Here is a 17640-nt window from a genome sequence, read left to right as displayed (position 1 = left end):
TCCTCTGTGGGTCTTATGGCCACACTGGCTAGCTCATCCTGCCTCTCCACCGGCTCTCTGTTTCCAATGTGTGTCTCTGTTCAAAGAATGGCACCTTATTCCCATAATAAAATATGGTGGTGACTCTTTGAGTGTTTGGAGTTGTTTTTGTTTCCAGTGGTAAAAGAACTGTTGTTAAGGTCAGTGGAATAATGATTTCCATTTAATACCAGAGCATTTTATTGGAAAAACTGGTTGCCACTGCCAGAAGGCTGAACCTAGGCCGTGGTTGGGTCTGCCGACAAGACCATGTCCCGAAGCACACGTCAAAATCAACAATTGAACAGGGCAGTTCACAAGAGAAAACCAGGTTCTCAATGAGTTGGGAATTTTCTGCATGTAAGAGCGGTCCAAGATTCCTCCACAAGTGTTTTCCAACTTTGATAAATATCACAGAAAGTGGCTGAGTGCTGTCATTCTTGCCAGGGGAGGCTGCACCACACACTGAAATTTGGGGTGCCAGTATTTTTGGGATTTTAATTTTTATGAAAATTGTGTTACTAAGGGAAAAGTTTATTTTAATCCAAAATCTGTTTTTCCATTTTCCATTTATTTAATCCAAAAATATCAGTCATTGCATGTGTGGCTCTTTTTTTGTATTAATTTTATCTCATTTTTATGAAGAGTGCCAATAAATCTTAAGTTGACTACATGTGAAAATAAATCTGTGAATAAACAGTGACCAGTGTTTTTTGAAGTTTATAAAAAAAAAAAAACAAAAAAAGAAAAAACATACTCCAGATTAATTGAGGGAGCCAAACCATGATTGAGCAGAATTAAATGATTGTTTTATAGCCCACTGTATATGTAGATGGTACTAATTTTAGGCTTTAGGCTAATGGACGGTCAAGTTTTTTTTTTTTTTTTTTTAAGCTTTGAATGAATCAACTTTAAATCACAGTCATTTGCTAAACCTTAAAGGGAAGCGAAATATATTCGTGTTCCCTGCAGTCATTTCATCTTGTAGTGAGGATCACCATTCTTTTTAGCAATTGAATTTACAAAGATGGGGATGAGTAGTAAAATGTGGCATACTGCAGCTGAATTAATTGTTGTGAAATTTTAGGATTCTTTGTACTGTATATTAGCCGTCAGCCTTTATTAGATAATACCCTTAAATTCGTTCTTCAAGATGTGTGGTGTTGCCTAATGACACTTTTTTTTTTTTTTCTTTTTTTTCCTTCTTACAGTGGTTTTTCCTCAGGATCTTTTAGAAAAGGGACTTGAGGCCAACAACTTTGCCATGCTTGGTCTGGGGGATATTGTTATTCCAGGTATGTTGGTGCTTTCCTTTTCTTACCTGTTAAATCAGTCAGAGAGATTAGCAAGATTATTAGCAAATTTGTTTGTGTTCATAGCAGGGCTGTGGTGTAGGAGTCCTAAGCAATTATTGGGTTCCTGGAGTCTGTAAAAATGACCAAATCTGGCTAAATCTAAATTTTCCAATTTCAAATATACTAATTCAAATAAATCCACTTTATCAAAATGCTAGAAGAAGAAATAGTTTTTTTAACTTTTGTCTTTTGTTTAATATTTGTAACTTTTTTGGTGAATAATATATAAAAAAGCAACAACGGCATTGCTACAGCCTTTAAATTCAAATTTTAACGGGTTAGGGTGGTAAAAAGTCACCTGAAGATTCACTTTGGCAGTGACAAAATGCTTTGTATCTTGTATGTTGTGCGCTTTAAGTCAACCTAGTAAATACACTACTGCTCAAATTGTTAGGGGTCACCCAGACATTTTCATGTTTCAGATAGAAATTCATATCTTTGTTTTATCTTGATACCCTTAAATTGGTAAACAAAAATATAGCCAATGCATTACTAGTGTATTTAATATGTGTGTGGCAATATTTCTGCTTGAAATTTCTGATTCTTAATGTATAGTATAATTCATATATGGCTGCAAAGCCCCACTCTCACTTTCTTACTGGTATCATCCCTTAGCTTACCCTTAATTAGTCAGGTTTATGTGCTAATTGGTTATTAGAGAAACCTTTCTATTTGCATTATCACTGCAGAAACCTGTCATTCTGTTCACTAGTATTGCAAGGTATTGACATACATAAAGTTCAGTTCTGGGGTCAAAAATAGCAAAACTGAAATGGCTTTCTCAAGGAACATTAGAAACTCTCTTATACATAAACCTTTTTTAAAATGAACAATTAAGACAGGATATGAAAATATACCTTTGTGCATGATGGAAGCTGGACTTGGATCAGGTAGTTAGTCTTGGTTTGGTTTTATGCAAATCAGATGGATATCTCTTGTCATCAATAATTACTAAAATAGTGGGGTGTTTGTACAAGGCAGTTTAACTTTTGAGTGTTACCACATTCTAATATACTAATCATAATTTTGCTTGAAATTACTTAGTTGTAATTTGGATGGTTAATACAAGAAGTGTTTTCTTTGAAAATAATTGAGTGCAAGTAAATTTATGTATATTGATAGCTTCCATCCATTTTCTAAACTTGCTTAAGTTTATTATTTTGAGGGGCTTGAGGGTCGCATAAGTACATATTTAAATGTAGCATAAATGTTCTGGGTGCTGCATATTTTCAGCACAGGGCATCAGTTGCTGGCTTCTACCTGAAGCACTCAGTAAATAACATACTGGACTAAACTAAACTGTTTCTTTTATGTCCACCTTTACAGTTACACTTAAGATGCAAATAGCCAAATAAGGATTGCTGAGAGTAAAGATGTGTTTTTTTTTTGTTTTTTTTTTTAGTTGATAGTTTAAAGCCACTGTAATAGCAAAAGGAAAATCTGAAATGTGATACTATATAAAAATATTAAAGTAAAGTTGATAAATACTCGATGAATACAAGTTAACTTGTATCACAATTGAAATTTGTTAAACTCACCAGTCATACGTGATTCACTAATTATAAAAATTAAACAGTTTGTTTTAGAAATGTAAACATAACTTTTTTTTTTTCTCCACCACTAAAATCTACCCATGTACTGTATATAAATATAGAGGCCTGTTGTGCTTGGTTGTTATCTTATTTGGACGACCTTAGAGTGTCACCATGGAAAAACTTTGGAAAGAACTGCTCTGTTGGGTGCCAGTCCAATGCATTTATGCACATTGGGTCAATTTATTTTTCAAAAATGCTAGATGAATTTTAATACAAAGAAATGGGAGAGTGTACCCACTATACATAGTAAGTGCATGGGTCAGGTATTCTCCAAGAGTTTTACACTTAAGCTTATAAACATTAAAATGACAAAACCTGAAAGTTGGCTCCACCTGTGCCAAATATACTTTATGCATATGCATCTGAATCTGCATATTGCTTTTTAACTCTGAAGTTGCTTCTCCTGGACTGTGGTGATAATGTAAAAAGTACCCAAAAGTATACTTGGCTGAAGATAAATTAGAAAGCTGACTTACTTGTGAATGCCTTTAGACTGAAACAACAAAATGTATAGTGTTCTTGTATTGTTGCTAGGTGTGCTACCCTCCAAGACTGGTTGAAATCTAATGTAGACCTCAGCATTTCCAGTGTATCATGTAATGCATATTGCTCTGTTATATGCCATTTGGTATGGGATTCCTCAAAGCAGTGTTAATGTTTGTGATTCTTTCATTCATCTTTGGGAATGACCAGAGACATAACAGGACTGACACACAGACACTTTTTTTTTTTTTTTTTTTTTTTTTTCTTTATGAAGGTAGATTTTTAAAACCAATAACTTTTGAGATATTTGGCTTGATTTTAAATGTGTATGCCATAAAATAAGTTGCATCAGAGATTGTGGTGTCAGTGAGACAAGATAGATTCCAGGGGGAAAAATATTCACAAGTAACAGTAAACTATGTAAAATTTCATGCACACAAAATCTTTTAGTAACACTATTTAAAAAAAAAAAAAAAGTACTACTGCTGAATATTCATTATCTAACTGCATGCTTAAATGTTTGTTACAATTTGAACACAGAATCAAAGCATTATCTATCAAACTTTTATTTTAAAAATTCAGACAAGTTAACTTGTCACAGTGTGCTTTTACATTTCTGAATGACCACAAGATGGCTCTGTTGGCCTTTGTTATAACAGCAGTAACTTATGGAACTTGTGTATGCTCATGTTTTACTGCTTATTCTGTCTGTGCAATTAGACATGTTATTAAGCATTTCTCTTGTTTTTAGGTATTTTTATTGCTTTACTGCTACGTTTTGATGTTAGGTAAGTGATTTTAAGTTATTTGGACTAAATTTAAACATTTGTGTCTGATCAGAATATTTTTATAATAATGCTTTGTGGAATTTTAATTCTACTCCCCAGTTTAAAGAAGAATACCCGTACCTACTTCTACACCAGCTTTTTAGCATACATATTTGGTTTGGGCCTGACAATCTTTGTTATGCATACTTTTAAACATGCTCAGGTAAGTACTCAGATCTTTTTTTATAGTCCTTACAAACTATATAAGGCATTTAAATATATTCATTTTAAATAAAGTTCTACTGTTCTAATTTTCTATTTTCATTCTTTGGTGTTGAATGCTCAAACACTATTTGAATATTAGTATATCAACTTTCCCGAGGATGGATTGTATATAGTCCCAACCCCAGTAATGGTTTTTCAAGGCTTACATTTTTCAAATAATATGTCTTGTTTATAAAGATGAAAGTTAGTTTGCTAGACTTTCCAGAATGTATGCAGTTCTGTTTCATGTGTGAGCTTTGAAAAAAAAATCGTGGAATGAAATGATGCTGCTGTTTTCATGTAAACCACTAGAAAACCATGTACTGGTGATGTCACTGGTCTAGTACTGAGCCATGTCTGGTCAGTCAGTCCCCTAAACACTGTATTGATTCTTTTAATTTGAATTATTGTACCAGCTCAATACTAGACTAGTGATGGCACCAGTCTGCCCGTTTTCGGTTATTTATATGAAAATGGCTGCATCTTTTCACTTGGAGAGTTTTTTTTTTTCTGTTCTTCAAAGGTCCAAAACATAAAAATAAAGCAAAAGCAAAAAATGTTCCTCATTTTTTAACGCATCTTTGTGCTGTTAACTTCTTTTCCTTACTATTACACCCTTAACTATTTTCAGAAAACATAACTGAATGTGATGGTTTGACCTCCCACTGAATTGTTACATTTTTATATATATATATATATATATATATATATATATATATATATATATATATATATATATATATATATATATATATATATATAAAAACACAATTTGTTATAAAAGAACTTTGTATCATTAACTTTGGGGTATGGTTTGTTGATTAATATACATATATTTTGGGACACATTATGGAACTTGTTTATATGAAGAAGTGTTGCAGTGTGTATTAAAATGAATAATAATGTTTAGTGACTGTTGTTTTCAGCCTGCACTACTTTATCTGGTTCCATCGTGTATTGGTTTCCCAGTCTTGGTTGCCTTGATTAAAGGAGAAGTTACAGAAATGTTCAGGTGAGTTACTAATCTATTCTTTTGCAAATGCAATGTTATACTCTTTAAATAAATAAGGAAAACATTTAAATATTGTCTGAAACGGACTAAGAGTGAAATGGAAAGTGTAGTGGTTTTTGTGTTGACAGTGACTAGCAAATGTAAGCACTTCTAAGTCCTCTACATGTGTCTTTTTCTCAGCAGTTAGTGCTGCATATATAAGAACATGCATTGACAGGTGCATGGCCCCAGCAGCTCTTTAGCATTTGGTGTGGAACTGATTTCTGCAAGCAAGGCTGACAATGTTAATATACAAAATAAGCATGCCCAGTTGTTTGCTATGCATTTCAAACATCTGTGCGTGCTAAATATTTCTGCAAGTAAAAAACCTGCTCTGACATTTTATTTCTACTTGTACACCCAGTATATTTGCCAGGCACAAGAAAATGTAGAGGGGATGTCTTGTAGTTCCAAAGTTACTCTTGGGCACCATCCATTTTACCCCTGTTTTTCATGTTACTTATGTGCACAGGAGTAAAGACCATTGCTTCAATGTAACTTTGAAAGTTATGATTTAGTTGCTCCCTGAAGTAAAGTGTGGTATAGACTATTTTATTAGAGGTTTGTTTTCTAACAGACTTGCATCCTACAAAATATTAAGTGATCTTACTTTAACATTTAACTAATACTTTTACTTTAGAATTTAATGTGCACATTGACAGTGAGGAGTTTGCACGTTCTCCTCTTGTTTAATTTTAATTTTTTTTTTTTTTCTTTTTTTTTTTTTTTTCCCCCATTTCTCAAAGAAAGTGAATTCTAGGTTATTTTGAGGCTCTAAATTAGTCCCAATTAATCAGAGTTCATGTGTGAATGAGTGTGTCTTGCATTGGACTGGCACTCTGACCAAGATTGGCTCCCGCTATTTGGCCACGATTGCTGAGATAGGCACTGGCTCCTTAAGATCCTAAACTGTATAAATGAGTTAGAAGGTGGATAGATGTCTGGAATTGGGTGTTGCTTCATATTCTTCACTTTACTTAGAAGTGTGGTGATTGATATAACATTCAGGAGTCAACAATTTGAATTTGGGCCACTCCAGAGACGAAATATTTATATAAGGCAAATATAAGAAATATTCCACATAAAGCTGTGGCATTATTAAAATTTGGTGTATGGAGCTCAACTTCTGAAGACAAATACTTTTCAGGTCATTGGTTATTTTAAATGAATGAGTGTATGTTGTATTGTAAATTATACACTTAATGTTGTTGTATTAGTTTCTATTGCTTTTGTCCCCTTTGTTATAATAATTACATCATGTGGGTTTGAAAATAGATGAATCATTTTAAGGGTTCCTGAAGTTTTTATGAGTAAACTCAATTGTTAACAATACTATGTTTTGCCATAAACATACCAGGGTAACTCTCATAGTGCTACCCTTTTTTCTCGAATAGTTTCAAACTGGCCATTTTACAGCAAAGAGAATTTTCTCACTGTGGACGTGTTGTTTGCAAGAGAATTTTACAACTCCCCTCTGAAATGTATTTCTTTTTCTTTCTTTCTTTCTCTCTCTCTCTCGCTCCCTGGTTTGGGTGGCTGACTTTCACACTCCTTCAGCTATGAGTCTTCTGCTGAGGTTATGCCGCACACTCCCAGGCTCACCCACTTCCCCACTGTGTCCGGCTCTCCTGCCAGTCTTGCTAATTCTATGCAACAAAAACCCTCCTCTCCCCGCCGCAGGCGACATAATCCCAGCTCAATGTAGCTCCTCTGTTTGAGTGAACAGGTCAGGTACATCTCCTTTCTTCTCACTCTGCTTACCGAGGTGTTGTCCCTCACAACCCCGTATCCTCTCATTTCTATTTTGAGATTATATTTTATTATATTCACTAACATTGTAAACACATTTTGATTAATCCTCTGACCCCTCTGTTTTTGTCACATTCTTTTTCATTGCACTGTAAAGAATTAGAGTAGCTGTTTTATAACCAACACACTGTTTAATCTTCCCATTACATTAAAAAAGCTTTTGTGATAGTCTGATGCCACTCATTTTTTTTTTTTAAAACTCCCACAGAGAATGATTTGCTGAAGTGCCTTGCTAAAACCTGGGGCCAAAAGGCACAGATGCTGCCAAGGTTAAGTTGTTCTTTTGAATATTAATTGCTCAGTGTGTTTTAAATAGAGATAAGAATTTCCTGTAATCCGTTTGCCCTCAACTTATTTACTGCGCTACAAATGTGCATTCCCATCTTTTATAATAAAACATTCACTTGCATGAAAACTGCTATTCTTTTAGCATATTTCATGCTGTTTTAGAAGCTCGATTTACAATTTTATGTTTGCCGCTTTAATTTTGCTCTTCACTGACTTCACTAAAAGACATAATTCGTTAGTTTGCATTTAGAGGACTACATTTAGGAAATCACAAATTTCTTATCTATGTTTGCTTATGTTCAGAGTGTTTAATGTCAGTCTGCTTATTTTTCTGTATGTGCATGTATACAGTTCATACATATGTAATGTGTATAATTGTATATGTATTATAAACAAAGAGTTGTATTGTTTTGTTCCCTCTAGTTAACAGGCCTATCACTAGCGCAGGTGGCAGCAGTTTTCTGAATTTACTAGATACAGGCATCATCCTGTCATGGATGAGCCTTATTAACCATAGAAAAACAACAAACAAAAAAGGCACATTTCCTGTAGTAACATTTCTGGTATGTGATGCAGTTAGACTTTGAAACAGGCCTTCCCCCTGGTTGGAAATGTGTATGGAGCAACTGGTTGAGCCCCAAAGCCAACTCATGTGGTCACAGAACAACATGTTGAGCTGATAAAATGACCAGAACAAAGCATTTCAATTCTGTTAATCCTGAGTGGCACTTCTTGCCATGCTAATTTTATTTTTCTGCTTGTTGAGCAGTGCGGCAACTACAGAAGTGGCTATAGTTTACTCTTTCCCAGGGCTAAGAATAATGTTAACAAATGCTTTTATAAAATGCAAGAAGAGTGATAAGCTCTAAAGGATTGCATAATCCAGTGATTCAGAATACTTTCCGCTCACACGGCTAGGTATGTTGGCAGCCTTGTTAGCTGGAGAGTTTGTTAACCATACGTGACTTCCCAACTGAAACCATGTATTATCATGACTTCCAAATGGAACAGACTCTGATATTTCCAGGTGCCCATGGATGGTGCGTCAGAAGTTAAGCGCCAAGATTTGTTTTGTACCTAGTACAAAAGTGTTTGCCTTTGTGTTGGGTATTTACTGACTGATGGGTAAATGCCTGCAGTGGAAACTTGGAAACTACTTTAAGGTGTGCAAGCGAATAATGGATATTGCCTCCTGTATTCATCGAATCTCTTGAGTAGATGTCCAAGACTAGAGTACCATCTTAAACACCAAATCTGCTAATGAGGAGTAGCAACTTCTGAGCCTTTTGAGCCATTAACTCCAAAACTGAACAGTTCACTTGTCGCAAGATTCAAACAAATGACACTGTTAATTCCTGTTAAGTCAGAAAAGGGTGGTTTCTTTATGACAGTTTTAATTAATGACTGTGAATCTCAGGAAATATGAAGAGGGTACAAAGGATGATGGAAACTATTTATTGTAAAATCTACATTTTAACAGTTTTTGGTAGTGGTTTAGCTTGTAGCAGTCTGCAGCTTGAAGTGGGCCTGGGGGCTTGAGGCAGGGTAGAGTGTTGTGACTCGCAATCACAGTCTCACTCCTTCTATTATAGCAGATGCTGTGTTTAGATGGTGCATTTCAATCAACGTAGCTCCAGATATTGGATCAGAATTACTTTTGCAACATCTCTCAATACTATTTCATGTTGTTTTTACCTCCTCCCAAACTTTTTATTTTTCTCCCCAAGGTATTTTTAAGGGGCTCTGTAGCCAATGAAACTTCTTCAAAAGAAGGAACAGAAGTTAAAATGCCACAATTTCTCATTAAGGATGATCTTTATTTAGTGTAGATGGGAGTTCTTCTGAATTACCTGTTCTCTGCCCCCACAAAGAGATTGCTTTAAGTATTGTAAATGTAGTTGTGTTTGAAATCACATTTAGGCATAATTGGAGAGTAGTAGATCTGAAAACTCTTTTGTTGGTGTTAAATTCACAAGCTGTTTAGAGAGGTTTTAGTGAAGTCTTTGATTGTTGGATAGTGTTTATGATGCAGTTATTTGTGTCTTGTTAATATGAATGCTAATTTTGTTAAACTATCATTTGGGAAGTGGCCATTATTTTAATTCCATGTGCTAAGATAAGCAACTGTTGGCCATTGCATCCTATCAATAAAATTACCTGCCTCTGTTTGTGTGAATCTTGTAGGAAAAATACTGTTTGAATCCTCAAACCTCTTTTACAGTATGTTGCAAAGATTAGGAAACATTTGTAGATTGAAGGGATTCAAATATTCCTGTTTTAAATGGGTATGTGTTCAAATGTAATATTAGCTGTACGTTCTGGCTTCTAAATATAAATTTGTACCATATGTGCTGTTTTTACTCCTGTCTTTCACCATGCCTATATAGCATAAAGCACTGATAATTCATGCACTGTTGCTTAAAAGACAAATGCCAAAACTACAGCTTTCAAGCCAAAGTGACACTTTGCCAAAATGCTCTTTGCCAAAAAATATATTTTTGGCATGAAAATGTAAGCACAAAAACTGGAATACAATACACTTTGTACTGACCCTTTCTACCTGTAAACGTAGTGTAAATTTCCCGTGTTTGCTCATATACATTAAATGCAAGAATGTAGTTGCTAGCATTGTTAGCAAGCTATACAGAACAAAATATTAAAGCACAAGAAGTTCAGGCTATAATTCCTATGTAGACGATCTAGATGAAAATAGCAGTCTAAAAAAAAAGTTGGAAGACCGATAGGGTAGTACTAGTAGTGAACCAGGCTGCAAGTGGAAGCAAAGAATACCATTCTTAAAAGAATTCTCCAGCAAAAATATTTTACTTGCAGCTTGTGATGGCAGAGAGAAGTTTTTAATCTTGTGTTTTCAGTTGGAATGGACATAAAGTTTCTGATAGAACCTGGATCCAGTGGTGACCAATGCTTGACAACAAATAATATCAAAAATATCTAAGCCTGGGACCATGCTTTTGAATTGAAGATTGATTTCACCGATCAGGAGTTATGACTTCAGTTTAAAAGTATAACACTTTGCAAAGATTCGTCATGTTTGTTGACTACTTTCATTTTCTGAAGTTATTTATTGAACATTTAGCAAAAAATACATGTGCTTTGTACATTTTTGTGCATACAGCTGTGTGACTTGACGTGTGGATTATGCATCACGAGTAATGTAAGTTTTTGATATTGTTTGCTTTTGTCTGGCATTGGTTACTATTGGGTCCTGTTCTATCAAAAAAATTATGATGTGCATTCTCAGCAAAAACATGAGATTAAAAAATTTTCTCAGCCATCACTACAAACTACATAATGTAAGTAATATTACACTACAGCTCCTTGCCTGAAATATTATGTGTTAAGGCAGCAGCCATCTAAGAGAGACTATGCGTGAATTGTGTGTTCATTTTAGAAATGGCTAAAATAAACATTGCTGACATTGAAAAGCAATAGTGGGGTTAAATAATGTCAGAAGGAAAATAGTAAAAATGATTTATTTTCCATACCCTTACTGGAAAAGGAAGCATTCTTTTGCTTGCTGGAAACATATACTGGGAACAATTCTAGTGATTAACTAGCATGAAGTATCCTTGGGTTCAAGAGTGAACAGAATGGAATCGGGAGCATAACAGTACTCCTAGGATGTTGGCAAGGTATTTAAAAATCTGTTCTTAGTGCAACTGTAGAACCAGAAGCCCATGAGGTTAAAATAAAAAAATAAATATTTAGGAGAATACATTTGATTAACAGTTTTGTTGAAGGGTGTCTACATGGAGATTCATAATACATGTTTAGGTTACTGAATAACATTATTTAATAAGTAATATTTGATTATTATATTTTCAAGATGATAAATGTTTTATGAAGTAGATGTCATTGTATTAAACAAGGAGCAACCCCCATATAATATATGTGGACTCCGATGCAGATATACATGTTAGTTAAAGTATGGTGAATTTTGAATGAGTGCTGTGATTTATTTGTTTTATTGTTATTTTTTTAATAAAAAAAAGAGGGCAGTAATACTTTGTTGCACATCTTGCAAATAATCTTCTCAATGCTGGTTCATATTTTGAGATTTTTGAGTTCTTTTGAGACCCTTCCCAATGGTGCTGCGCACCGAAACACTATTGATGTTTCTATCGCTGGAGCCTATCCTGAAAGCAGCAGTCTGCTGTATATGACAGGGCTGACTTATTAACACATCCAGGCTAATATTCAGAAATGGCCAATGTGTAAACTGACAAGCATTGACATTGAATTTGATTTGAGCCCTCTGGTCATATTCTCCCAGCCCTGGTTAATTTTAATTTTTTTTTCTTTTTTAAATATTTAGATAAACACACTTTTTTAATATGTTCAGCAATGAAGATGGCAACATGTTAAACCTTATTTGTATGAACCAGAATTCACTGAGGATCTACAACACATGAATATTAGAAGTGGAGAGCCAAATAAAAAATGTACAGCTTGCAGCTGTAGGAGAAGCTCGAGACTGCATTTCCTACTACAGCAGTTCCTGACTGATTCTTACCTAATCAAAGCAGTTACTTACCAGCTACTAATCTTTATTTAATTTACTTGCATATACATCCAAAACTATACAACTCAAATTCTCACTCAGGCCTCCCTTTCTGATGCAAGGCAGCAATTTCATTTCTACAATGTATGTTAGGACTCTATCTTACCTTTGACAGTAAATTTAAAAAAAAAAAAAGTTGGAAGGATTGTCAGTTGTCAGTCATTTTTAGGATTAAGTCCTTTAAAACTGCCTAATTTTATTTACAACCAGCCAGTGATTGACTGTCATATTCTCAGATATGTATGTGCTATGAAGATTTTACTGAATGTGTGCAGAATAAAGAGAAAAGGGAATGAGAATGCTCCTTGTGGTGCTCCGGTGGTGTTCAAATCTGTATCAGAAACCTAGTTTTTTAGTCTCATCAACTATGGTGTACCACATCAGGTATTCCATTATTCAGGGCACCACAGGCTCATCCACCTGCATATTTTGGAGTTGAAAAAATAAAAAAACATAATCCTCCCAGTGCTGCCAGCATTGTTCAGGTGAGAATAAGCTTTGTGGAGCAGATCAGTAAATGCATCCTCCACTCCAGTCTTTGTCCAATATGCAAATGTCTGTGGGTTCAGGAGGTCTGCCATAAGAGGATTCATAAAGTCCAGATCAGCCTGTCAAAGGTCTTCATGATGTGAGACGTAAGTGCCACTTGTCTGTAGTCATTAGACGAAGTGGCGCCTGCCATCTTTGGAACAGGAACAATGCAGGATACTTTCCACAGCAGTGTTACTTTCTGAAGCTTAATGGGCAAACTGAATGGGTGACAGAGGACACCACAAGGTTGGTTAGCACAGGCCTTATTAACTTGAGGACTGTGTGTAACTTCCTCAGTGGTTTCCTTACTTAGTCTTCAATTGTGGATGTTTCACACTGATGGTAAGAGGTGGACGTGTCACTGGCCATTCCATTTCATGTGGTAGGGATGGTGTGGGAACCTCATCATTGGAAGAAGGTGGTGGCAGTGGGATTTAAAATCTGTTAAAGAATTGAATTAGGGCAGGGGTGGGCAGATTTAGTCCTGGAGGGCCACAGTGGCTGCAGGTTTTTGTTTCAACCCAGTTGCTTAATAAGAAGCACTTATTGCTCAAGTAACACTTCTGCTTCAATTTAGTTTAAGATTTTGAACCCTTATTACTTATCTTAGTCTTAAACAGCTGTAGCCTTGGTTTTTAATTGCTCCTTATTAGCAATAAGATACAAATGACAAAAGAGAGCAGCATTTCTCCATTTAGCTTGATTCCTTTTATACCTGTGTGTTTATCATGCACTATTTGGTTTAATTAAATACTTGGAAGGAAAGCGAAGAGACTAAAGTGAAGCACTGAGAATAACTTGTCTGTTTTAGACTTCAAATCATTTGGAAGATATCCTTGGAATGGAAAAAAAAAATCTAGGATATGAGAATGACCGGACATGGCAGAGTTAAAGCACTAACAAGCCAAGAAATTAAATAATTGACAAGGATTGGTTTTTAATTAAGCAACTGGGTTGGAACAAAAACATGCAACCACTGCGGCCCTCCTGGACTGAATCTGCCCACCTGTGAATTAGGGTATTAGCTTTGTCTACGTCTCCTTCTACCACCTGAGCCCTGGATTGCTTGAGTAATTATGCCCATCCATTCCAGACATCATTCATGTTATTCTGAGCAAGTTTGTTTTCTGTTTTAGCTTTGTAAGCTTCCTTTCCTTCACTCAGCTTTTTTCATTTGCAGGCGCTGTACGTCCTTCAGAGCCTTTATGTTACAGGATTTGAATGCAGTGTTATTTTTGACAATATATTTTGATTTAGGTTTAGTCTTAGTCTTCTGGATAAATTGCATTTTAGTTACTTTATAGGCTTTTAATTATTTTTAGTTTGTCTAGTTTTAGTTGACAAAATTTTAGTCGAGAAAAAGTAAATTAGTCAAAATCAGATGGATATCTTATTTAAAATATGAATATGCACAGAATATACTGTACCTCCTAAACTATTAGTTAACATGTACAGTAAGGAGCCAAACCATATGTAGTTATTGAACATTAAATGAAGAGTAGTTGTAGAAAGGATTTACTCCAAAAGCTCTTGGTCAGATAATGGCAGCTCTGGTCTGTCATCAGTTTTCTGGCCTTCAGCATACCTCAGTTATGCTGATATAAGATTTTACTCAAAAAGGCTGGACCAAGTAACACACATTTCATTTCGGCATCAGGTTTATAAAGAATGAGATCATCATGGACTATCCGGTTTCTGACCATGTGCACATTTTAAATTTATTCTCTGAAGTTTTTTATCCAGCAACTGAAAATACTGCTTAAAATAATACTAAAATACATTCAAACATTATTATAGCTGTTTGTAGTGTTGAATTAGTGAATTCCAAAATAATTTAGGATACTTGCACTTAAACATACCCTTAAAAGCAGTTCTTGCAACAAATACTTTTAAAATCTGGTTTGTTAGAGAATCACTCGGTTAGATTTGCAACATTTGCTATTGTAATATTTATATTTGCTTAATTTGCTTGGTAAAAAATCACTAAGTAACATTTAATGGATGAGTCATACTTTTTTTTACATGATATACTGTATTTTTCCCATATTTAACTCATTTAAAAAAAAAAAAAGCCTTTACTGTGCTGTTTCTAAAGTGTCTGACATTAGTGAACAGACTTTGTTATTGCTTAGCCTGTGTGCAAGTCCACAATTACAGAAGTTACCAGTAGTCAATTAATCGTAACTGAGAGATCGTATTGCATTCACTAACATACCATTCTAATAAATGACATACGTGCTTTGCTGCGTTCACATTTTAGGGGCTTTGCTCATAAACCTTAATTTGCCCTTGAAAACCAAACAAATAACACAAATTTAATGTCTTCAGATTCATATTCAGCAGTAAAGCAGTGCTCTATTGCTGTACTGTATATTTACATATCATATTAATTGGAAAGTGTGCTTTAAGCACGTCAAGAACTGAAATCCTAAATGCATTTTATGTTAGTATTAATAAATGAAGCACCTGCATTTCATCAGTGATGTAGACAAGCCAAATAGCCACTTAGTTTGAAACTTGCCCATTTGTATTTTTAATTACTACGACAGTTGTCATCGCTGCCACAGTGCCGTATCTGTAAGTGGATGCATTCGAGGTGGTTTCACCTGCAACCCTGAACTATATCCACCAGTTACAAAATGGATGGATGCACGGACGAAGAAGTGTAGATGTGTTCATTACAATCAAAAGAACAATTGTGAAGCTTCAGTTCCTTTATTGGGACTGTGTAGGATACTGTCTTAAAAGTGATTAATCCCTGCTGTAACAAATGTGTGACACTATAAGCTGAACAGTTACAACTCACATCTGGCGCTGAGCAGATCTCATTGCATTCTCGAAGTGGCTGTTTGAGTTTCTTAAGTAACTCATAAAGGGATAAAACCGGCAATGACAAAATCTTGTCTTTTTTTTTTTTTTATTTTTTTTTTTATTAATTTACATGCTTTCACCGTTCGTCCTTGATGCACTCATTTTAGCAGGGTGAAGTAGAGGCAGAGGTAACAGTGTTGGCTTCGGGCAAGTTGCCACCTAGATAATATTACATACCTTGGCATGAATCTTAGGATAGTGCCCCTCTAGACGACTCTTCAGGTTTGTAGCGTTCTTTTCCGTGAGCTTCATTCCACATGGCTTACACAGGTTTTTTTTTTTTTGTCAGTGTTGTAATTAGAGTTGGTCCATACATCTGACCGCTTTTTTTTTCCCACCCCGAGAATCACGTAGCAAGGTGGGGTGGAGCAGGATTTTGACTGACATGATTTCCTGTTGGTGCCAATACTTAGTGTTATCCAATTTACAAGCGTGCTTACAAGTTTTTAAAATTGCACTACTGTGTTCGTGTGCATTATTTGTTGTGTAATAGAGATCTGCAAAGAGCTTCACTCAGAGTCACTTCAGGCTCCACTTCAACACTATTCCGTTGCCATCTAATAACAGGCTTGTAGCTGGAAGTAAGATGAATCGCGTTGTGATCTGATTAGCCTAAAGGAGCCAGTGGATTACACTTAAATGCATCTACGTGGGTCTAAAAATGAGTTTTCTTTTACACATTCGTAAGATTTTTGATTTTTCCTTTTTATGTTCAGCTGCAGCACCTCTTTATAAAATGTAGTACCTAATAGGTAATGTTTTTGAATGAACAAAATTTGTATAATTTACAAGTAATATAAAACCTTGAAGTTGGAATGTTGTTGCATCCCATATGGTTGACTATGTAAATGTGACGGTGTTCTTAAGCACTATGTGGTACTTCGGTTCATGTACTATGTCCATTACATTCTGCTAATAGTCACTTCTCATATGTTTAACAATCGGCAAGACCACATTTGAAACTTGGTAAAAGTACATTGGTGATTTAAAGGTGCATCTACTAATCTTTATATTTTTCAAAATGTGTTTGCCTGTAATAAAATAAGAGCAAGACTTACTTTCCATCTAGTTTCTAAGATTTGTTTGATTTACTGTTATTTAAGCTTTTTATTTATTTATTTATTTTTTAATTCAGATATGAAGAAAACTCTGCTGAACCCTTGGAAGATGCCACGGAAGAAAAAGAAAAGAAAGACCTGTAGCGGAGATTGAGTTGAAGATTCTCCTACTGTCTGAACATTTCATGCCCATTTGTATTGATATTGCTGATGAAATTCTTCTTGTTCCCTATTTTGTGTATGAATGTGTTTTATGAGGAAGCAAATGATATAAAATATGAACATGTATCTAGATGACTAGATAAATGTTTATTATATGTCTGTATTTCATACTTTTTGTCCTCGGTCCCCTTGGTGAAACTTGAGCCCATCAAAATGTAAGGATATCTGTGCCTATGCATTACATTTTAGTTTTTTTTGGTTTTATTATACTTGTGCTTCTTGGTAAGGTAAAGCAGTATGTTATTATGGTTAAACAAGAATTTTAAGTTTAATTGCATTTATGTGGAAACCTCCTGAATGTAAATGCCCCGTCCCATGCAAAAAAAAAACCTGATATAACTATATGAGAAGAAATATTATTTAAGTATTGTATGTATACTTTGTAGCTGGTACAGTTCTGCTTTTCTGTGGCCTTTGTTTTTGTCTTTGACATTGAAAAATTGTGAAAGGCAGCTATCTCAGTTACAGATTTGGTCTGTTTTGAAGAATAATGTAGTTAGCATGTTTTGTTTTTTTTATTTCCCCTATTCATTTTTTTTCCTACAATCAATGAAATGAATTTGGGCACAGTTTCTTTTCTTTGAAAGATGGTTCTCAAACATGAAGTTAAAAAAAAAAAGACTTGCCAAAAATCTTTATCTCTTTATGTAGATTAGTGCAAAACAACAAATGGGTAATAATGGGAGTATTATTACTGATATTTATTAGTGTTAACTTATTGAATGGAGCATCATATAAGACAAAAA

The 17640-nt window shown here is 34.8% G+C and overlaps 1 protein-coding gene across 2 annotated transcripts in view; it reads left to right on the top strand.

The window, feature by feature from the left end:
* hm13 (histocompatibility (minor) 13) overlaps positions 1–17223 on the top strand; it is a 32959-nt gene extending 15736 nt beyond the window's left edge. The window contains exons 8-13 of one of the 2 annotated variants that reach the window (XM_039734594.1): positions 1230–1313; positions 4203–4239; positions 4339–4441; positions 5409–5494; positions 7091–7259; positions 16750–16835. In XM_039734594.1, coding sequence (XP_039590528.1) covers positions 1230–1313; positions 4203–4239; positions 4339–4441; positions 5409–5494; positions 7091–7238 — 458 coding nt within the window. In that variant the 3' untranslated portion in view covers positions 7239–7259; positions 16750–16835. Of the gene's footprint in view, positions 1–1229; positions 1314–4202; positions 4240–4338; positions 4442–5408; positions 5495–7090; positions 7260–16749 lie in introns of both variants that reach the window. The other variant, XM_039734595.1, reaches the window with a different exon arrangement.
* Positions 17224–17640: the final 417 nt, after the last annotated feature.

Source organism: Polypterus senegalus, chromosome 14 (genome assembly GCF_016835505.1).
Source record: "Polypterus senegalus isolate Bchr_013 chromosome 14, ASM1683550v1, whole genome shotgun sequence".
Taxonomy (NCBI): domain Eukaryota; kingdom Metazoa; phylum Chordata; class Cladistia; order Polypteriformes; family Polypteridae; genus Polypterus; species Polypterus senegalus.
The sequence above is the reverse complement of the archived record's forward strand: the minus strand, read 5'-3'. Positions and strand labels throughout refer to the sequence as shown.